This window comes from Kryptolebias marmoratus, linkage group LG4, assembly GCF_001649575.2.
Source record: "Kryptolebias marmoratus isolate JLee-2015 linkage group LG4, ASM164957v2, whole genome shotgun sequence".
In the NCBI taxonomy this organism is placed as follows: domain Eukaryota; kingdom Metazoa; phylum Chordata; class Actinopteri; order Cyprinodontiformes; family Rivulidae; genus Kryptolebias; species Kryptolebias marmoratus.
In genome coordinates this window covers 19,393,848-19,416,569 of record NC_051433.1, presented here as the reverse complement: position 1 = coordinate 19,416,569, position 22,722 = coordinate 19,393,848, and the positions used below count along the sequence as shown (strand labels likewise).

General features: G+C 40.5%; 2 protein-coding genes across 5 annotated transcripts; both read right to left on the bottom strand.

Moving 5' to 3' along the window:
• Nucleotides 1-3,089: 3,089 nt before the first annotated feature.
• Nucleotides 3,090-12,946, bottom strand: myorg (myogenesis regulating glycosidase (putative)). 3 transcript variants are annotated; one of them, XM_017422911.3, is made up of 3 exons: nucleotides 12,816-12,946; nucleotides 9,075-9,439; nucleotides 3,090-8,878 (listed from the first exon to the last, which is right to left on the bottom strand). In XM_017422911.3, exons 2-3 carry the CDS (start codon nucleotides 9,335-9,337, stop codon nucleotides 7,087-7,089), a joined length of 2,055 nt encoding a protein of 684 aa, XP_017278400.1. In that variant the 5' UTR covers nucleotides 9,338-9,439; nucleotides 12,816-12,946; the 3' UTR covers nucleotides 3,090-7,086. The 3 variants fall into 3 exon arrangements, with proteins under 3 accessions (XP_017278400.1, XP_017278401.1, XP_037831206.1); XM_017422912.3 differs by having other exon boundaries at nucleotides 12,820-12,936; XM_037975278.1 differs by having other exon boundaries at nucleotides 12,812-12,885.
• Nucleotides 12,947-12,954: 8 nt separating this feature from the next.
• Nucleotides 12,955-22,503, bottom strand: zgc:109965 (uncharacterized protein LOC619266 homolog). Of its 2 annotated transcripts, none has more exons than XM_017422790.3 (20): nucleotides 22,385-22,503; nucleotides 22,074-22,231; nucleotides 21,217-21,407; nucleotides 20,992-21,136; nucleotides 20,440-20,537; nucleotides 20,220-20,297; nucleotides 19,764-19,867; nucleotides 19,552-19,640; nucleotides 19,301-19,440; nucleotides 19,027-19,205; nucleotides 18,833-18,920; nucleotides 18,670-18,708; nucleotides 18,151-18,323; nucleotides 18,004-18,057; nucleotides 17,849-17,927; nucleotides 15,584-16,868; nucleotides 14,864-15,153; nucleotides 14,739-14,789; nucleotides 14,481-14,600; nucleotides 12,955-14,392 (listed from the first exon to the last, which is right to left on the bottom strand). In XM_017422790.3, exons 2-16 carry the CDS (start codon nucleotides 22,207-22,209, stop codon nucleotides 16,812-16,814), a joined length of 1,650 nt encoding a protein of 549 aa, XP_017278279.1. In that variant the 5' UTR covers nucleotides 22,210-22,231; nucleotides 22,385-22,503; the 3' UTR covers nucleotides 12,955-14,392; nucleotides 14,481-14,600; nucleotides 14,739-14,789; nucleotides 14,864-15,153; nucleotides 15,584-16,811. The 2 variants fall into 2 exon arrangements, with proteins under 2 accessions (XP_017278279.1, XP_024863100.1); XM_025007332.2 differs by having other exon boundaries at nucleotides 12,955-14,389.
• Between the last annotated feature and the right edge of the window lie 219 nt (nucleotides 22,504-22,722).

Here is a 22,722-nt window from a genome sequence, read left to right as displayed (position 1 = left end):
TCTGTAAGTTTGGTTGTGTTTTAACGTTTTTGTGTTTCCTAAGGTTCATTAGCTGTGACAGCCATCTCAGCTCAAAACTGACTCCAAAAAGTTGATCAGTCATAGATGTACATCCATTCATTATTTTCTGAAAGTCTCACTGAAATCTGTCCAGCGATTCATGAGACACAGACAAGTGCACACACAAGACACCAGCAAAAACATTATCACTCTGTCTTCATCTTCGGCAGCGGGCCATAGTCAACACGAGGCAGGTAACTGATCTGATGGGACAAAAAAATCAATACGGGTCTGCACAGATAAGTAAGATGAGGATCTTGAGCTGAACAAAGGAACCGACGAACATGTAAGCTGAGGAGGGGGGAAATAACTAAACAAAGAGAAGAGGCGCTCATTAGCATGTGAGACCAGCTGTGAGGGGAGCTGGAAAAAACTAGACAATGAAGTGAAAAAATAAGAGAAAACAACAAAAAAACAGCATAAAAGGCAAACTCATGTGAAGCACAATAAGAACGAAAGGGGAAAGGACCTGAACAGATCTGTGTGACAGTCTGAAGTGTGTCCATGATGAGCTTTTTTGGTCCGTTAAGTCTGGTTAAATCTGTTTTTACATCAAAGTCAGATCAGATGTCAGATATCAAAACAGCATACGTCTGTTATTCTTGAGTGTTTAATTTGCAACCGCACTGTTGCCAGATTTTATTAAAGTTCAGGTATAAATGGGATGATGCCAAAAAAGAAAAAAAAAACTAAATTTTAATTACAGTGTTTCGGCTTGCTCTTCAGCTGTGTGAAATATATACACATATATGCCTTACTGTGTGTATGTCAAACAGAAGACATCCTCAGACACTAACGTCTTTCATTGAGAATACGGACAGGTACTTGAGACGCGGTGGCTCCTAACCAGAACAACTGGCACCTCTCCTCTGCAGATGGACACGCAGGTGGGCTCACAGGTGGAGAGGAGGGAGGGGGAAAGCTCTGCCAGTTATGTGTCCTGTTTGGCAAGATTTTGTGTGTGTGAGTGTGTGTGTGTGTGTGTGTGTGTGTGTGTGTGTGTGTGTGTGTGTGTGTGTGTGTGTGTGTGTGTGTGTGTGTGGGTGGGGGGGTGTGTGTGTGTGTGTGTGCGCATGCTGACGGCGTGCAGCTGCATTAACGTCTCTCTGCTGCTTCATTTGATTCAAACCAACTTTATTTTAAATTAAAGTTTCTGCAGTGAGTTGAAATAAATGTTGTAAATAAAGCGTCTGTTCCGTTTCATTCACTCAGTAAATTANGGGGGTGTGTGTGTGGGTGGGGGGGTGGCACAACATCTGGGGCATGGGCCACTGACATGTCAGCTGAGGGAGGAATCAGTGAAGCTACACTGCACCCTGCTGGGCAGCTGCAGAATCACAAGACTTAAACCGACTCAGAGTTTTAATTTCAGCTCTCATTAGGTTGTTTTTTTTTTATAAAATGTTAAACATAGCTGCTCAAAAAGTACACGTGAGCCACATTTACCTGGACAATCTGTGCCTTTTGCCGTAGAGGCTCATTTACCGATAGTCGAGGCGCAATTTTGCCCTCTTTGCTCAGATAGCTCCAGTTCTGTGCTGGAAAAATCTTCCATAAATTATTTGTTCAGCCTGCGAAAAGATGGGCAGAACCAAACAATGCGACTGCAGAAAGCGCACCAACAAATAATATTGATCCCAGCCACACAGAGACAGCTAATCAATGAATGTGTGTCCTCCCCACACAGGCTGCAAGTCAAGATCAATTTTGAAGACAGATGAGACATCTGCAGATGTTTTGAAGCAAATCCCACAGTTGCGAAATGGAAAAAATTCCCCCGTACATATGAAAGATCGACCGCAGCCACGAGGAAAGGAGACCGAACTCTGAAAGAACAACCATGTTTAATGCCATGGCTAATAAATGCTGCTGCCTCCGTCTCATACGGCGGTGAATTTATCTTTTTTTTTTCTGCTCTTGGTGTCTGGTCACACGCTTTTATATCACTTGCTCTCTGGCCTCACATCATGAACTGCCAGATGATTTATTGATCTCAACAAACGTCTCCAAATAACCTGCATTATTGTTTCATCACCTTGTCATTATTGCCCCATGATGAGTCTGGGATGAAAAAAATAAAAACTGGAAAGTTGGAGAAGACCCTCAAGGGTGTCTCTTTTAATATCGGGCCAACTGGCACAGAAGTTTTCTTGTATTGCAGCCCCGTAAAAGGCCAGAGCTGCTGCCTGACATAAATCTACTGGTTGTTTATTTATTATTTATTGCACATAAAGACTTGTACAAGGCTTGTATGATCATTTAATTGGTTTAATTATTGCCCGCCACCAAAAGGCAGGGAGTCAGTTATGTTTCTGCCCATAGTTGTGTATTTACATGTGTTTGTTCATCTGTTAGCAAAATATCTCACAAACCGCTGGACGAACTTTATTGAAACTTAAGAAAAAGCAATCGTTGAATGTACATCTACAGCTGATTAGCTTTTGGAGTCAACCCAATTCAAGATGGCTGCCACAGCCAACTAAACCTAAATAACACAGAAATGGCTCCAACTGTCGATTTTACAGTTGCTGTCCTAATATTTAGTGTGGTAGTAGCTGAGAGTGATTTCCAACTCGTTTTCTTAGCGCTCACAGATTACGCAAGAGTTAGGTTCAAAATTCGGTCATTAACTATTTTTAGTCAAGTCTGTCCGTTAGCGAAATATCTCACAAACCACTGGACAGATTTGAATAACATTTTCAGATATGAATCACTAGATGTACATCTACAACTTATTGACTTTTGGAGTGAGCCCAATTCAAGATGGCTGCCACAGCCAACTGAATGTAGAAAACACAAAAATGGCTATAATTCAGTCAATTTTACAGATATTGAGGTAAAGTTTGGTGTGGTTGGAGTATGTGATGTGAATGACTCAGCTGCAAGTGCTGCTCATTGTTCAGGTGTTATTTATAATAACTAAAGAACATTTAGGTAGCTTGTCTGGTAATGTCAAAGTGGCAAATGCAAAAATTTCATGTGCATAACTTGAAAAAAAATGTGTTCATTTTAAATAAAATGCAAGCACCGATATGTTATCACCCACTTTTAATATATTTGTACAAAATGACATCACAAACTAAAGCACCTTTTTTTTTAGTCACATACAAATATTTTTTCTTAGAAATAAAAGTTTACAGCACCAAAAGCTAAGAAATCCAGGAAGCAAACAAAGTAAGAGAATTTGAGAAACGGCCTCAGAGACTGGCCTGGCCCAGATGCTAAGTGAGAGCTGCTATAAATAGACGTGTTTTCTTGACACGGAGTCAAAAGACACCAATAAAACCCACCGAGGTCAGCGCAGGAGCCGTAAGTCAAAGGTACGAGTTAGCTTAAGACTGTAGAGTGGGTCAGAGGCAGAAAGCATAAACACACGGGATTTGTAAAAGGTCAATTTGCACCTTAAATAAAAAGGGAGCCGACAGTGACCTGGCCTTACTTTCAATGTCATGTTTTTTTTATTACAGCTTAAAAGGAGATTCCAGCCATTTTGAAACGAGGTTCTGGTAGAAAACTTAGTAATTATTATCTCAGTAGTTGTAAATAGCTCTTTGAAGGGCCTCAGTTTGGAGATCACGGGTTTTATGTCCAACGGGACTGACAAGCTAATAGATATTCCAAAGTTAGCTGAGATCAAAGTAGATTTCTGACACCTTTTTAACTAACTACAACATTTCACAGCGATCCATGCAAACACTGTTGTTTAAGTCTTTCAGTTACGCTGTTATTTTGGCAGAAATATATTGTTGCTGCCAGAAATGTCCCATGGGTGCACCGAGAATGTAGTGTTGCCACTTTATGATCTGCAAAATAACCCCAGAATTCTAACAGAGTATTGATAAAATGGTGCTCAAAACTGGGGTCGTTCAAAGAGCCATCGACAGCAGGTAAGATATTAAATGTTTATCTTCTTCATTCGACCCAATTTCAGAATCACTGGAGTAGCCTTTTAGAAAGACTCCAAAATCCATCTGTGTTTCATTAAAGAACAAAACCAATAAAAGAAGAGTGATTAAAACAAAAAAATGATTTCCTCTTAACGATATATCGTTCTCTGGATTGAATCAAAGTATTTTAGAAAAGCCAAACTCCGTGCAGCAAAGAGAAACAGCCCGTTCCTGATACTTCTTCCGACTTCTTGGAAATACTCTGTGGCTTATGAGTCAGTGCAATCTGTTTGCTGTTTTGCTCTTTTTATGAGATGATCGATGTCTGTTTCATCCCTTCACATTAAAATACCCAATCCTACATGATGTGCTTGGATTCAGAACTGTGGGGGGGAGGGATGGACAGCTTGCAGCTGTTGGAAGAAAAATCAGGGACGGTATTATATCAAGAAAAAGAAATCAAATAAAAAATAAAAAATAAAAATAAAAAACATGTTCTGCAGCATTCATGATGCAATTTCACTTAAGGTAAAAAAAAATCTGTAAAAATTTCGAAACACTTCATCATTAGTTAACATATGGCATTTGGAGGCATTAAGATGAAAACATTCACATTCACACAAGGAAACCATTTATAAAAGCCTTGTACCACTTCAACTAGATTTAGTAAGCTTTATTCCTTCTAGCATAAGCATGAAATCATTACTTTCTTAATATGACTTTTAATTTGACAACAAACAACACAAAATCCTCCACAAATAGCTTATTTTTGATGTTGCAGGTGATCTATTAGAAATGATCGCAGTCGTTTAACTGCAGAGTCCTCCTTAAAGAGACTAAGGCACTTTAAACACACTTCAGCCTGAGAAAGCGGTTACCTGAGGAAGAGTATTAAATATTTAGAAGACCATTAAAAGGCATCTTCTCCTTGGCTAAAAGTAGTTACAAGACGCCGTGTTACGCAAAACGAGAGCACGGGCACTTTGTACTGATTAAACTTCGAGCTTTTGTACCGATAAGTGAAGCATTAAACCTGGCCTCCTCGGTTAGGTGTCAACAACAGAAGCGTGGCGCGGTCATTAGTGTCACAGGAGAGCAGCGTATCACAGGCCGTCATGAGCGCTACGATCTGCTTAATGGCAACCATGACCCACCTTCGGCTGTTTGGACTAAACTGACATTCATAACGCTGTGAAGCTTAAAATCGGCCAGCTGCAATTTGCAGTTTTATTCCCTTTTTTACCATTTTTTAAATATAAGACTTGAAGCAATGCTTGTAATTTTAAGTTTAACAAAGAAAAGTGTTCTTTACTTATGTCATAAGCTTCAAAACACGAGTTAATTTGAACATACTAGCTAATGTTACAAATTTGACACAGATACTGCTCTATGAGGGGTTGCCACTTTCTCGTCTTGTGATCACTCTTCTCGTGTTACTGCTGTGCAACGTTCGACTATTTATTATATTTAACCTCTTATGACCACACAGGAAAAGTCACATTTTTATTAAACTGATGCCAAATACAGTTAGTTGGCATCTAGTTTGTATTTTTTGTGTTTACGTTTTGTTTTTGTTGTTTTTACTGTCTCAGTTATTATTACTGTAAATCCGGTATGACTATTTGCCTAGAACGGACAATTTACAACATTTTTAAGGCCTCTAATTTATTTGCACCTTAACTTTTAATGATGCAGCATACACTGTTTTGATTGTTATTGCATCCTGGAACAAAATCTTTAAATAATATCTTGAGCAAAACGATTCAGAACATTGCAGAGGTAACTTGTTGCATCTACATTTATTTTTTGTTGCTGTTAGAATTAGGACTACCAGCATATGAGCCTTATCAGATCTGAGCATGGGAGGCAGCGGCCTGAAAAGTTCCCGCCGTTTAAACGCGTGCTCGAAGAAGGCAGGTAGTGTTAAGTTTTCCACAGTCATCATCTTCGTGAACCCCAGGCTCGCTTCAGTACCCAGTCCGCTCTGCTGCTGCTTGTTTCTACACGCTGGGACCACCGCGTTTTATAGATATTCAGCTAAAATTTGGCATAGGAGTAGCTGGGAGTCTCTCCCAGCTAATGCTCTGATTTTAAAACTTTGCCATTAACAATTACAGTCAACTCTGTCTGTTAGCAAAATATCTCATGAACCCCTGGACGGATTTTAATACAACTTTCAGAGTCACCACTGGATGAGCATCTACAACTGACTAACTTTTGGGGTCAACCCAATTCTTTAAGATCACTTTAGCCGACTCAACAATGACTATAACTTAGTCAAATTTACAAATACTGAGCTAAAGTCTGACGTGACGGTAGCTGAGAGTTATTCACAAGACACAGAACGAGCGCTAACACATCTCGCAGGATCGCATGAGATTGTAACGTCATTTATAAGGTTTGATCAAAATGGCTACAACACTGTCACTTCTCGTCATAAAATAATCTTGGTTTAAAACTGTGGCATGAAAGGCGGCAGGCGATGTGCGTAGGCTTTTATTTTAAGACAGCACTGACATGAACCCTCTCTACGCTGATTGCTGCTACACTATGAAGGACTGTGACTGTAATACAACAGTTTTTTCTCATTTATGACAAGTCTTAACTTCAGACACTTGAAGCTCTCTTATTAAGCTATAAAACAAACAATTTATTGATAAAAATGTACTGGTGCTTCAACATGGCAGAGTGATATGGACTCTTTGCGGTCCTGCTCCTAAACAGCAGGCACCGCTGCTGCGGGAATGGCACCAGGCGTCGTCGTACAGAGTGTGCAATCTTCACGCAAAAACATAACTACGCAGTTTTAACGTATCCACTCCCTGCCTGGACAGACTCTGCGGCACAGTTTTACTGATAATACTCAAAGCTACAGTGTTGCTTTTTTTGCATAGTCTGATATACAGCAAGACTACCCAAATCTAACATTAAAGAGTCTGGCACGTTGGTTAGTTTGACTTGCATAAAAGGAATAATTAAAAGGCAAAATGTTGAGCTTCTGAGTATTGCAACGTCACATTTTCAGTGTGGTTTTTAAAGTTTATTCCATTAAAAAATAAATTTTAGAAACCCACGGGAAATATTCTTCATAGATAAACGTTTCGCTACATGTCTTCTGTCAAACGATATAGAAACTTTTCTACACCCAAACAAAGTAGGCAATTTCGTCCAGGTCAACAGGATAGTCTGTGAGGTGAAGGGGCTGCTTGATGTCAAATCTCTCCCCCTTGTAGCTTCTCCAGTGGCCAGCTGGGAGGTAGATGTCGCGCTCCTGCTTTCCAGGCTCCAAAACGGGAGCGACCATGAGGTCATCCCCAATCAGGAACTGGGAGTCAATTTTATAAGCCGTCTCGTCGCCCGTGGCGATCCACCACAAGGGGCGTATGATTGGGTCCCCGGTGTCCAGAACTTCTCCCGCCAGCTCGAGGACACGTGGTGCCACGATGCTCTCGTGAATGGCTGTGTACTTCCGAGCAATTTCGACCACCTCGTTGTCGTATTCCCACGGTGGAACGGAAAACTGCATGGAAGGCATGAAGGCTGAGAGCTCCAGCCAGCGGATGTAAAGTTCTCGATCCGGTAACACCCGATCTCCCTCTGTGCGGTTCAGATAGGCGTTCCCACCGATCATGTCAGGCAGAATGAACTGATAGCCAAGAATGCTGATGGTGAGTACTGTGGGGATGAGAGATTTCAGACCCAACTCATAGCCCCACACAGAATCTCTATCAATAGGTCTAAAGAAGCAAGAGATATTCTGGGACTGGTATCCACTGCGCAGCTCAGCTCGGTCGTTGTAAGGGATAGCCATTTCCGTGTAACGCCTCGTGAAAAAACTTGGGTCGCGAATTGGATTCTTAGTGCTGAACTTCCACGGCAAGTAATTGGTCTCCCCTGCATCAAATTTAAAAGAAGACACCCCGTACTTTGAACGCAGCGAACGCAGATGGAAGATAAACCAATCACGGGCTTCTGAATTCGTAAAGTCCAGAATGCCACCAATGCCGTTCCACCAGCGCACCAAGGCCGGCAGCTGGCCTGTAGGCTCCCGGACAAACAGACCCTTCTCTACACAGTAGTGGAAGTTGTCGGACTCATAGTTGACAAAAGGATGAATCCAGAGAGAGACCAGAAATCCATCAGACTTGAGCTTTTGAAACATGGCAGAAGCATTAGGGAACTTAACTGGGTCGAACTCAAAATCTCCGTAGCGTTTTGTGTAGCGGTCGTCTAGCTCCAGGTGGCTACAGTTAAAGTTATATTTACGAATATTGGCAGCAAATGACAAAAGCTTTTCTTGGTCGATATCACGCTTGTATAAAGCCCAAGTCGACCAAATGGGATGCTCAAACATGACTTTGGCGGGCACTTTGTAAGGTTTGTTAAAGTATCTGCGGACCATGTACTTGTGTATGGATGTCACATCCAAGCCTACGCAGACTCTGTAGCTAAGTTCAGCACGTGGTGCCTCCCCTGGGTTCGGTCTGAAGGGACTATCATTGTATCGAGCTTGGAAGTACATGGTCTTCTCCGTGTCATTCCAGCCAAGGTGGAACGGCACAGAATTGTTAATCTTGATGGCGGTTGCGTTGGACGAGAGCCAGTAACTTTCCAAAATTCCACCAAATTCATTCCGGTTTGAGTAGATGTCACTTGTGACAAACGGTTTGGGAGCCTGTTGGCCAGAAATAGAAATAGGCCAATGCTGAATCGCTGATACAGCACCTCCATACCAGTGTGCAAACTTGTAGGTCATGGCGTGCTCAACGGGAATGTCAGGAACCAGCTCCTCCCAACGCACTCGGTAGCATTGCACGGTGTCCTTCGGTCGAACCGTCTTGATGAAAAATTTCAGTTTTCTGTCAGTTGTGCGATCACAACGAAGAATCTCCCCTTCTTTAGAGCAAGAGTCTAAATCAAGGGTCCCAGATCTGTAGAGATTTAAAAAACTGTCACAATTTTGCTTTTTTTAAACAACACAAACCTTGCATTTCTATGAAATGACCAAAAAAAATGTTCAAAATATATTAATATATAAAATGAATATGATTACATTCTTCAATACTTTTTGATCAATCGGAATAAGTCAAGCAACTAGACTATATTAATATCTGTAAAATAACCAACCTGAAATCCATCCTGAAAACAATCGACCCTCCCTGGTTGCGGATAATGTAGCCATCTTTATTCAGATCCAGCAGCTGCGTCTTCAGCAGCTCAGCTTTGCGTAGGGAGGCAATGTAGTAGCACCAGGCGGTTACAGCTGCGATCACCAGAACCACAGCGATCACACCGGCTCCAACCAAGGGTCGAGAGTCCTTGGTGTGCTTCTGCTTGGGGATAGTATCTGTAATTGTGCCCCCGGCTCCTCCTGGCACCACTTGGTACATGACTTGCACTGTTCAGCGGGCAAATCCCCGAGTTGGTGCCCAGCGGATCATTCAAATGTTGAGCAGGGAACCTCTTCTTGGACTCCGGCCCCGTCGTCACATCTGTTTGCAGCGTGTCATGAAAATAGGACAACAGGAAAAATAAATCAATACTAAAGTTTTTCCTCTGTTTTTTTCCTGTTAAAAACTCATTTTAAACAAGAATCTGCACAAAACATATTGTTTCCATCATTGTATATTATATATTTAAGCACCCTCATTTAATGTTAATTAATAACAGACCATAATGACTTCAACAGAGTAACACAAGAAAATAAAGCCCATGAAACATGGTCTACGTCTTTGTTTTCCTGCCAATTGAAAACCTCCATTACATTTTAAGCACCAGCTAACAGGCTTTGCATTGCTGCACAAAGTGATTTCACAGCACTTAAAGGTATTAGGCTGTCAGGATGTAAACTTTAAAGATGTGTTTGAGATTTAACAAAACAAATCTACTGCCAATTGCCCATAAAGAGAATAAGTGGATGTTCCCAGCAGTCATTTGAACACATGAATCCAACTGAAAGAAGACTCATTGGTATGTAAGAAAGACGAGAAGAGCAGAAACGGGGATTCTGGCCTTAAACCTCTATGCCAAGAGGAAAAGGAAAGGAATACTAAACATCGTGCTCCATTAAGCTCAATTACACAAACCTGACAAAACCTGGATCACTCCACTCAACTGTGACAACGCTGGCAACAAGTCCAGGAAAGACAGAAAAATGAACCTTTTTCTGAAGAATGTAGACAGCCTTTTTCCTCGCATAAACATATTCTGAGTGACTAACAATCTCACACTGTGATTTTAACGGATCAGAAGAGCTCTAATTAAAATGCACAGAGAACTGACCACAGCAGAGTCCTCTCCAAGCCTGGTAACTAGTCCTAACTGCAAATCGCTACCGGGCTCAGCAGAGGCAGGAAGGCTGATAGAAAGCTATGCCATCAATGAACACAGAAGTAAATTTTGGTTTCTTTGACATTAACCCAAGGTACAAACTCAAACAATGACAATTTTACACTCAAGATTTGTTTATTAATTGTGTGGCTCACAAAATATCTAAAAACCAAGATGTCCAACACTGTTTTTTTTACGAATTTTAATCTTCTATCTAGCCTTTTATTACTTTTATACAGATTATCAATGATTATCCAGGGTTTCCCCCAGAAAAGAGGCTAAGCCCGGTGGTAGGTGGCCGTTCGCCAGCCGACCATGATTTAGTAAAAATAAAAAGATTAAAGTTGACAGGAAAGTTGAAAGATATGGCTATTTATTATGTGATATTGTAAGATATTTGTGCCAAAAATTTACACAACTACAGTTTTACAAAAAAGCACTTTTGAAATACTTTGTTAAACAAAAATACAATTAAAATTACAAATTGTTTGCACCTAATTTGAATCCTAATTTAAGTCACATTTAGAAATAAATTAAATGACAAACGAAAAAGTGCAAACAAGGCACCATCACACGTCTCACGTCAATCCACGCCAAGTTACTAGGAGGCGCACGACCACGCAATGAGACACCCCGCGGGACCTTCGCCCAGGAGGCGGGGACAGCGCGATTGCGTCACTGTTGGCGCGCGCTGTGAGGTAGATAAAAGTAGCGGTTTTGGGGGAGCGGATAGAAAAAAATGTGTATAAAAAATTACGAATTTATAATAAACAAGCGGAGCTTAGCCTGGCAGCCGGGTCACCAAAGCTTGGCGGGCCGCCAGGCTTATAACACGCTGGGGGAAACCCTGATTATCATTGTTTTGGTTAGTTAAGGCCACAGTGACTCAGAGAAACCTGCTTAGAGTCAGAATGGCCACCAGTGTTGTGAAAACACGCTTGTTTGTGAAGACGATGTCTACACGTGATGCGGTGCTAACTGTGTCTGGTTCCTGCCTTAGAGAGAAGCAAGAAATCAAATATTATGTTATTCTCAGAGAGAGATCCAGATTGGAAGACTGTCCGAATCATGTGAAACCATATTATGACTGACAGCTGAAAGATTTCTTTTTTTTTATGAATCCTTATATATGTCCTTTGTTTAATTATGAAGTAAAATACCAACAATAGAAGCAAAATACAAATTTACAGGAGTAACTTTTAGTAACTGCACACTAATCTTGCAAATTACTGAGCATGAATCAGTATATCAATGTGACTTCTGTATAAGTGGTCAATAATAATTTATAGGATTTCAACCTGATCGATAACCTAATTATAAAGCAGATGGCAGCTATACACACTTGGCCCCTCTCAGACTAACCACTTTCAAAATGGATATCTGCCGTCTTAAAACAATGCCAATCTCTAAAACTTCATAGCGGTTCATGTGAGCACTATTTTTTATTTCTGCAATAACTGGATATTCGGGCAGAAATATTGTGATATTTCCTTTCTGGTCTTGGCCCTGACTGGGCTAACCATTAGCTCATCAATCCAGCCAGAGTTATACTTGATTTCTCCAATCTTAGACTGTTCAAAGAGCTATCTACAACAGGTAAGATATTAACTGTTCATATTTCCACAGAACCCTGCATGAAAATAGCCAATAGAATACCAAATACTTTGTCAATTAGGTTGTTTTTAGGTTATTTTTAAATAAAGCAAAATCAAACATTATCACTGTGGTTTTATGCTCACATTTATGCACAATCAGCAAATGCTGTGGTCCCCAAAGCAGCGGGAAATCATCTACAAAAACCTTGCCAGCAGCATATTTAACCCTAATTGTTACAAAAGATGAAAACAAACTTGAATGAATAAAAAAAAGAATGGATGATCTAGCTAGGTTTATATAGTTTAACCAGCAGTAGCTGGGGTAGGCTCTTCAACTTTTATTTTGTAGGGTTTAAAGCTGAGAGGTTTGAGAACCACTCAGTTAATTAGATTAGAGACAAGTCACTTGTTTCTACACATACAGTCTCCTTCAGTCTGAGTTAAAAACAAGGGATAAGAGAAATCTGTCAGACTGAGGCATTTGTTTGTTTATGGAGGGATCAGTGGGGGCTCATATCTGCCTTTTCAGCTGATTCATTATCTGACATGAAGGGGAAAATAAACACTAAAGTGCTGATGCAGTCAGCACAGCTGTTGCAATCACTTCTTCAGGATCGTGTCCCTGAACGCAGCATGCTCCTGCATAATAATAATTTGGTCGGTAACTTTTGAATGTGTAGAGCAGCGCAGAATATTAAAGACAAAATATACAACTGGAAGACGTGGAAGTACAGAGAAAGCGCACATTTAAAGTCACAAAGTAACCTACTCTATATCGACATTTAGCGCTGATAATGTAGAAACCGTTGTTTGGTTCATGCGCCTCCGTGCGAGAAAGTATGAAGAAAAGAACAACGAGTCCGAGTTACATATATCACCATTTCTTAATTAAAGTTAATTTATTTTGAAGCACAACGGAGTTTAAAAACCCGCCTTTACCTACCGACCTGCAGCGGCGTCCTTCGTGGTTAAAAGTTTGTTTGGTACAATCCGCAGAAAAAGCCTGAAAAAAGAATCAAAACGCGTCGCCGCGTCTCCGCCTCGCTTCCGCCCACGGAGACATGGGAAATGTAGTCCGACAGGAAAAACCTGGGTTGTTTTTATTTCATTCAGAAAATTCTACAGACAGTGTTTCAGCAAGGCATTACAGGTAGAGTTATATTTAAAATAAGATTAGAATATAATTCATAAAAACAATATTCATACAATAATGTGCACAAGTTTTCTACCAACTTATTCTCAACAATCAGTCAGTCTTTCTAGTAGTTTTTTTTAAAGTGGTCTTGATTGATTGTTCTTCACTCTCCAGTTCTGAACTAATAAAACCTCCTTCTTTTCTGTAATCTTCCGCTGCAGAAAAGACGTCCTGTTATTAAAACTCTTTCTGATTTGCCATTTTCTTTGGCCTTTGGCTGCATCTTTCCTCATTTTCTGTCCACTTCTTGTGTCTGATCATAACATTATATTGCGCAGTGTGTGTCAGGTCTGAAAAATAATTTACAGCAGATGAATGGCATCTGGAAGTCATGTCTTAAATAAATAGAAAAAATTATTAAAACCAGCAGAGATTTCAATTGATCATTTACTGTATGATGAGTTGTTTTGATCACATCTCTTTGAGAATTATCTTGTCGGTGCTAAAATCATTTTTATGGGTTTATGTGGTCATTTCTTTTATAGTGTCAGCTCAAAATATAGGAGCAAATTGTGTCTTTGTGACAAGCAGCTGGTAAAAACATGTCTAAAGATCCAATCTAAAACAAGTTCTCTGCTAAGTTTTCTCTGTTGTATGTCGACACAACTCTGGTTCATCCTTTGAGTTTAGAAGCATTTTTACAGCTAGCAGATGGGTCAGATTTAAGTGGCTTTAACAACAAAATAGAAAAAACATTCCTCTGAAAATGATAAAAAAAAGATAAAATTAGAAGAAAAGCAGTCAAAGTTCAAAGACAAAATTTGGAAAGGTCTTTAGAAATTGTAGATAATTATTGATCAAAGCCACTTTAAAAGATGACAAGAAAGTCCTTGAAAGCAAAACATAAAGACTTGAGGGATGACTGAAGACCTACATCTTCAGATCTTATTTACACTATTTGAACATTTTCAATTTGCAGCTAAGAAATGCATCATATGAGAACAATTATCACGTCAGATTCAGAAACCACAGCTTTGCACCCACTGACCATCAGAAGCCATTTATAGAAAGATCTTCAAATATTTGCAATTAATATAGAACTACATTATAAAGATTTTGTTGCCATATAAACAAAGACCACAGTGGTGAGAGTGCAGTTTTCATTAATATTCACTTTAACACTGTGTCCTGGTCAGTTTATTAGCAGAAAATTAAATAATGACAAATCATTGCTAATACTTCATTGTAGTTTTCCCCATGACTCTGTGCAGGTACTGAGTCCCTGCTCGTCCTAATAAAGGCTTTCAGACACAAACTCTGGATGGATGATGTAGTGTCCAGCTTGGTAGGGCCTCACCACATGGAAGCAGCTGTAGCAATCACTGCTGACATACCACAGGAACATAATCCGACTTCAGAGGGAGTATTAAGGGTACAGAAAGATAAAATGATTACATGCGAGTTAATGAGCACCTATAATCCAGATTGCTGTTGGAGCAACATCTCCGGGATTGTGTCTGTGGAAAGCAGCGAGATGCAGCAGGAGGGTTGCTTGTTTGGGCTCTTGCTTGAAGCTGAGCTCCGGCTTGTAGCCTGTCAAAAAACAATGTTTTCTTCTTTTATTTTAAAATGCTGATGCATTTAATTGGAAACATGGGTCATGTTCAGTTGTACCACTTTATTTTGAGGGTTTTAAGGGCCTCCAAAAGAGTTTGGCGGTTGTTTACTTACTTGAGTTGTCGAGCTGAGAGCGGATAAGAATTCCTCTGATAACCCACTGTCCTGTACAGAAAATACACATAAGTCAAAGTGTTTACAGTTTTCTTTTAGCTAAATATTGAACTTGTTATAATTACTTTTGGGGCTTCTTCGAAGAGGCGGGGAGCTGCACGTCAGAGGCGGCAGGAGGCTCCGTCAGAAGGAGTTTCTGCGCTCTATCAGATGTGTTAATAGGAGGCATGTGCTGTGGGTTGTCTGGGTTGGCTGTGTCAAAAGAGTTTTCAAGACAAGTTGGGACAAGACCGTGAAATGACAAATATCTCACTGGGGGGAAAAGAGGCCGGCCAGAGTCCGTGGGGGGCAAGGAGTGTGGTGGTGCACGCGTTGCCCTGTGGCTGGACAAAAGATTGCGAGGAAACAGGAAGTCCTTGGGAGGCAAAGAAAAGGGGGACACAAAGGCAGAATGACAAAGAGAAATGAGAAAGGTTTTTGTTACAAGTTTCCAATGGCTTAAGAGTTTTTTTCTTTTTTACCATATTTTGTTTCTTTACTGTTGATCTTGCATCTTTAAAACACTAAAAATTCTGGTTTATGACAAAAAGTTGTTAACATTTTTCACACATAATTTATAAGTTTTTACAATATTTACCATAATACACTGAAGAGTGTAAATAGATGAGCAAACTGGAAAAATTTTATTCACAAAAGTTTAATTAATAACAACACAGCCTACATATAAAGAGCCATTTGACCAGTAGAGATCTATATTTCCAACACATCTTTGTGCAGTCATGAGTAAATGCTCCGCTCGGTTCTCCTCACAGTGCACGCATGGTACAGAGAGCTGTGCAGCTTACCGAACGAGGCTGAGGGTTGTTCCTGCGGTTGGCTGAAGTCGGTCGAAGTTCTGTTCGTCTCACTCTGCCAGGAGAGCCGAACTGCTCTTTGTACATAGTGATGTACAGCTGCGGAGTCATCTTCTCTTACTGGGTTGCTGTTTTTCCACTGCTGGGCTCCTGTCTGCCTGAAAGTCACACAGCATCCTTCTCCTCACCTGGTAGCCCCGCCCCTTTCTTGTACCTATGGATCTCCTCTCCTTATTTTTGTTCAAATTATCTAAATAATGTGTTTTTTATCGTTGCAGGCTTCTGTGTGTGATATATCATATTGATATATTGCATATTCTGCTGTTGACGTGTTACATGTCAGCATTTCTTTTGCACCAGTCAAGATAAATCCTGCATGAATCCCTAACAGCCACAGGATGGATCAAACTCTTTGTTTAACCTGTTGCTATTTTGAAGAATCTAGTCTGTTGGACAGGTTCAGAGCGTCTTTGCTGAAGCAGAACACCTCTTTGTGCCACCTGAGTACTGGCTAACCTCTCTAAGCTTCAAGCCCCCTGCAGAGACTCACATACCTGGGGTCAATGCCCTTGACCTGCTTCTCGAGCTCCAGGGGTCCTTACCAACGGGACCTCCAGATGTCAAACACAAACCTTATCTCTTGTTTTAGCTTCCTTGATGGTTAAGTCTCATCAGGTCTGCAAAACTGGAGGAGAAAACTCAATTTGATAGAGTTTACCTCCGTCGCCACTATTTACTGTCAGCATGCCTCAAGCATTATTAATTCATCAAGCACTGCAGGGTGCCATTGTGTCTCTTGCACTCTTGCTGAGTTATCTGTGACGGGAACTGGCTGTTCATCCACTGCAGTGGTTAATAGGCATCACTTAAAAGTCACATGAAGCCCAGTCAAATCCATGTCAGCAGGTGCAGAGCTGAATGCACGCTGAATCATGGCAAGAATGTGACAATAACGTCTTTCTCAGGTCTTCAAATCAGATCCAAGGAGTGTTTGTGTTTTGATCACCCAACTTATTTTATTTTATATTACAAATAAGTCCTTCTAATGTACAAACACATTTAAAAATTATTAATATGTCAAAGCAAATGTGCACTTCAAATGATTTGAATACAAGAATAATACTGATTGGCCCGACAGCCAGGGAAGCAAATGTCTAAAACGTGCCCAGTAGACTCTCAAGCTGTTGCCGTAGCCTCAGTATTTATACACTTAAAGCATTTACTTCTGCTTGGATTTCACTGCTGCTTTCAGTTGTGTGTACAGATACCCAAAATTCTGTAAGAGACACAAAAAACAAGAAACTTCATGTGATAACCTGTAAGTGCTGTGAAACATGAAGAAACATTTCCAGAGGTGGCAAAAGTATTCAGGCACTTAACGGCTCTTTAAAAGTGCTATTACAACATTAAAAATACTTGGTGCAAGAATATTCCCCCTGTGAGTAGTGTAGTGACTTTCAAAAATATTTGGGGCATGAATGGGAGTATACTGGAAAAATGCCATTGCTTTAAGATAAAAATACACGTGAAAGAAGGTGCTGTAAACAGATACAACTAAAATGGAACTATTTTTTATCATCAATGGCAACACCACGTTTGCAGCAAACGTAACACCTCCCGTCGTGCTGAGAGCACAATCCCTACAGCGAAGCATGGTGGTGGCAGCATCAGACTGTGGGGAGGTTTTTCCATCTGGAACTGGTCAGAGTTGAAGGGAAGATGGATGGGCATTCCAGAGACTGGAGACTGGGACGAAGGTTCACCTTCCAGCAGGACAGTGACCCTAAACACTCTTCTGATGCAACACTGCAGTAGTTTAAGGGGAAACAGTTAAATGTCCTGGAATGGACCAGTCAAAGCCAGGACATCAGTCTAACTGAGAGTCTGACAATCTATGGTTTGATTTAAAGACTGTTGTATGCAAGCGGTGTCCAACCAACTTGAAGAAACTGAAGCAGTCATGAAGAATAAACAAAGATTCCAGGGACTAGATGTACCAAACTCACGGAGACAAACCTGAAGAGACTCGCTAATGTAACTGCTGCAAAAGGTGGCTCTACAAAGCAACTATTTGTCCGATTCTTATTTATTTCATAAAAAAAACATTTTGCATTTTTAAAGTGGTAGTTATGTTGTATAAATAAAAGATACCGTTGAATTTCCTTTTAAATTCCTGGTTGAAAGACAACGAATACACAGACACAGTGTTGTTTTTTTATGGCTGCAGAAAAGCATCATGAATGCACAGCAACAAACCTGAATTGCATAATAAACAATCCCCAAATACCCAGCGATGCATCCGCCCAGGAAGAGATCAAACGCTGCTGGCTTCACCCTAGAAAAAAAACGTGTGAATATTTTACAAAATACTATTGAATTTAGCTGATGCACAAAAGCCATAAGATATTTACCTGTACATCACAATTGGTTGGTTCATTTGATCAAAAAAGGTGATATCTGGTTCCCTGCAGAAGGAAATACCATTAATCAATACATTATCTTATTTTTTTTTTCTTCTGTGCTTTTGAGAGCCTCAAGAAATGTACAGTTGGAGTCACCTTTTGTCCTGTCGGAAGGTGTGTCTGTAGACCTGCTGCAGGTAACGTCTAAACTCGTGCTCCAGTGAGTTGACCAGCAGAATCTGACTCGGCTCCTTATCCAGCAGCTGGGTGGCCCGAGGGACGGAGGACAAAATGGACATCAGGCTGGACATATGGCTGTCCTGAAACTCCTGCGTCGAGGATAAAGATGTGGGTTCACAGAGGGTACAAGGTATGAAAACATTTTAAAAAATCACTGCATATTTATAGAGTTTGCCTGGAGTTTATTTTTTCTGTTATATAAAAATGTTTGTTTTACTGAATGTGACATCCATTCCATTTTACTATTATTTTTTAAAAAAAGCTTTTACACTTAAATGAGCCAAAACTCCAAATAAGTAAAATCAACAGATAAATTTTAGCTCAGTGTGGAAATCCAGGCATTTGAAAATACAAAAAATATGTAGTGTCTCTGAATTAACACTAGAGGGCAGCACCTTGACCAAATAAATAAACAAAAAAAAAACAAGAACTTACCAAATGACCCCTAAAAACTTGCACATCCTTTGGTGAACCCTTAATGTAAAGTAATTGCATATTAAAACGTTGTAAAAAAATGTTCAGAATATGAAATATGTAATTTTTCTATTAGGTGCAGTGTTTGTTTGTTTGTTTGTTTTTGTTTGTTGCATCCACTCACTTTGTCAGAAAGATTGTACATGTATCGCGCCAGTGCTTCTGCTATGATGATCCCATTTCGTTTAAGTTTTCTAAAATCCACTTGAGACCTGTAGGGGGATTTTTGCATGATTAAATTATAATTATTATTATTATTATTTTCAATACATTCCCTTTTAGTTGCTCAAACAGTTATTTACAGAATTTTGAGCTTACAGTGTGTCCAGTATAGAGCCGCGGAGCTCAGATTTGGGATCTTCCAGATGAGACAGAGTAAATCCCAGAAACCTCCGAAGGCCGTAGCGTTCATGCTCCCAGGCTACCGTGGACTCCACAAGATTGATCTTCTTGTGAACCAATCCCACCTTCACCCAGGGAAATCTGGAGGAAACCACCTGGGGGGGCAAACACACAATAAAAGCAGGCGAGACCATTAACACTGACAAGACATATTTATGCTTTCTCATATTGCGACAATAAAGCTGGTTACCTCCTCCAGCTGTTGAATGAAAGAGTGCACGGCGGTGTCAGGCTTAGGAGGGCGAGACACGTGCACGTACAGCTCATCACCGTTGGCCAGTGTATCCAAACACAGAACAAATGCCACATTGTCATGAAGCAGGCTGGACTCTGCAGGGGAAATGTTCGGCTTTAGTAAAACAGGACAGATGACGTTTAATAATAATATCTAAGCGCATATTTCAACACATGATCTGCATGATCGCAGAGCTGCAAACTCACCAGCATGATCAAGATTCTCCTCGATCCATCTCTTTGTGCCAAGGAAGTTGTACTTCCCTCCTCCAGTTAAGGAGAACATTAAATTGTATCTAAAAAGTCCAAACATATATTAGGTAAAACACAAGACATGTTCTCGTTTAGTTGTAAGTTTGCAGGATTTGCATTTGCAGGCGCTTTGTAGAAACACAACATCCAGACAGGCTGGAACTCACTGTGGTCTGGTGCTGGAGCTAGCATAAAGTTTCTGAAAGAGACGTGCCAGCTCCAGCAGGATGGTGACCCCACTGCCGTTTGAGTCTGCACCATATGACAACCACTGTTTCAGACAAAAAAATAAAAACAACAGAGCTGTGCATGAGGGGAATGCTGTACAGAAGCTGAGGACAGCTGTACCCGCTCTTTATCAATTCTAATGTGATTTTCTCAAGACCACAAGTCGACTATCTCATGATCCATAGCGACGTGCTACCTGAAACATAAGACAAGCTTGGCTTTCTCAAGATAATGGAATAAACAACTCGTTACCTCAACACAAAGTCATGAAACTACTCGTCTCTCAGCTTCCATTTTGATGAACTGCAAGAACTTGTGTTTTAGGCATGAGAAGGGATCCCACAGGTTAAAGCTCTAAACTTTAAAACTAAAAAGTGTTTTAGCCCCTGGCTCACCGGGGCCAGGCCGTATGAGTCATAGTGAGCGGTGATGACGATGGTGGGTGCATCCTCCCCTGCTCCGGGCAGCACGCCCTGAAAAACACATCAGCGTGATGCAAAAAAATACTTGAAATCGTTTGAGGGAAAAGTTCACGCTGCCTCCTTGAAAACGACTTCTAAAGATTTCTAGTTCTTCTTTATGGAAAGAAGGACACGCTGAAGAGAGCACTCTTACCTCCAGTGTGACTACAGCAGTGTCAGTGATGGCCTTAATGGGAGCGTTGTTGCTCACTAACATCTGAAAGGCTGTCGCTGTAACCATACTTCGGACAACTACCAACATAGAAAACATCAGTATTTTAGTAAAAGCACCTAATATTTCCAGTGTTTCTTTCTTTTCAGTTTTAAGGCATGCAATGGTTTTAATAATCATTAATTCTTTCTGTCGTTCTGTTTCTGTGGTTTAGGCAACTTCTAATAAGATTCATTTGTATGCAGGCAGAGTCGACTCAATTTTTCAATTTCTGTGGATTTAACTCGATGATACTGTGAAGTTGTTGCATTTTTGATCAGGTTTATCTTACTGTGAGAATCTCACACCACCCATGTCTAGTTTGTTACCTACTTTGTAACCATTTTGCCCCTCTTTTCCATTCTTTGTACACATTTCTTGCCCGTTTGTAATCATCACCGTACAACTTATTTGTCATTTTCAGTTAAGGCATATTTAAAATAGATTATGCTCCATAATCTACAGTACATCTACATATCTTGTTATTCATCTTACCTCTGATAAGTATGGATAAGGTCCGTGTGGCTGCAGCTTGTTTAACCTCCCCATACATGTAAATTAACTGGTCATCCTCTGGTGCTACATACACGGGAATAAGGCTTTCCTTTTGTAAGGCCTCGCTCTCACCCACCATGAAGGACTGAGAGATAAATCAGATGTTATTTCAGTTCCAGGGCAACTTTGGTTCCACTCAAGCAGAAGAATCCTTCTACGTATTACCTGTAATCTGTCGTGAGGGACGCTGGAAATATTTCGGGGCAATAAGATTAGTACAGCAGCAGCCCTTTGTCTCTGCGCCTCCATGTATTTTTCTGTGGTGAAGTCCTGCACCTTCATGACGACACAGCGGCGGGTCAACAGCGGTTCTTCTGCTGAGCAGGCCTCCGCCACCACAATAGCCCCGCGACAGCCTTAACAAAAAAAGGACAATTTAAAAGGCAATTTAATTTCATTTTATTTGAATTTTAATTTTATTTGAATTTATTTAAGTCCTGGTTTATTTCCATTTTTCACTTAGTTCTTCCAGAATAGAGCATCATGACTTTGGACACATAACTTTATTTCAAATTTTCTTTTAAGACACTTAAATTATTAAAATCAACAGGCAGTCACAAGGTTGGACACCCATGGTGAAAATATTTCAAAAATTATTTGTATGTTTTATGTAAAACCCTCCGAGAATCATAAAATTAGAAGCCTTTTTTTACCAGCTTTTAAAGTTGTTAAAGTATGCATTGTTAAGTGCATACAAAGTGGCTAAATGTTTATATTTTTATTATTTTTGCATAGCTTGAGTTATAATAAGTTTTATGTTTTGGGTATGTCTTTTTCCAGGCTTGTATTTAAAATGTCATTGTTATATTCTCTTAATAACAACAAAACGTGTCTGATACTTTGTTCTCCACAGGCTTTGCTGAAATGAGCTATAGCTACTCCCTCTGCCTCAGCTCAAAATCTTATAGAGATGTACATTTTGTTCGTATTCAAATGTTTACATTCTGGTCAAAAGTTTTTCTTATTTCACTCAAAAGTTCAACCTTAGTGGCTGTTTTCAACACAAACAGCACATCACTCACCACACTTGTGCTGTCCCAGGTTGTACTGTTGCATCCTGTAGGCAGTGAACTCGTAGGAGGACACTGCAGGAAGAGCAGATCCGTGCATGCGCTGCACACAGAGCAGCAACAGAACAGCAGCACTTCTCAGCAACATCGCGCCCGCTTGTGATCTCAGTCTGTGAGGGGAGTCGATGTTAATTTTTCATGCCAGGCCAAGCTATCATAGGAATGAAAAACTACAATTGTGGCTTCATTATAGCTTTGTTGAAGGACTACAGCAGATTGTACAGTAGACTATTAGTTGCATAGAATCTGACCGTGTTGCTCACCTGTGGTTATGTTGCACGAGCCTCGTTCCTCGGTCTTATTTAAACTTAATGTTACTTCTTGCAACATGGACACGCGCTGCTGTTAACTACTTGGATCCAGGGCATCTAGGTAAGCCACCGTTCGCCATCTGCTCCCAAAGGATCAACTCCAGTCTAATCACAAGTGCCCCACCCCCCACCCCCCAGCCCCTCACACTCACTACTTCTCGATCTGTCATTTATCCATCTAACCATCCCTCACCAACAAAGCTGTTTGTTTTGTGTCCTGCAGGGGTAATGGATCGAGTCTGAAGAAGAGTAGGAAAGAAATAAAAGCCACTGGAGTTTTTAGAACTCTG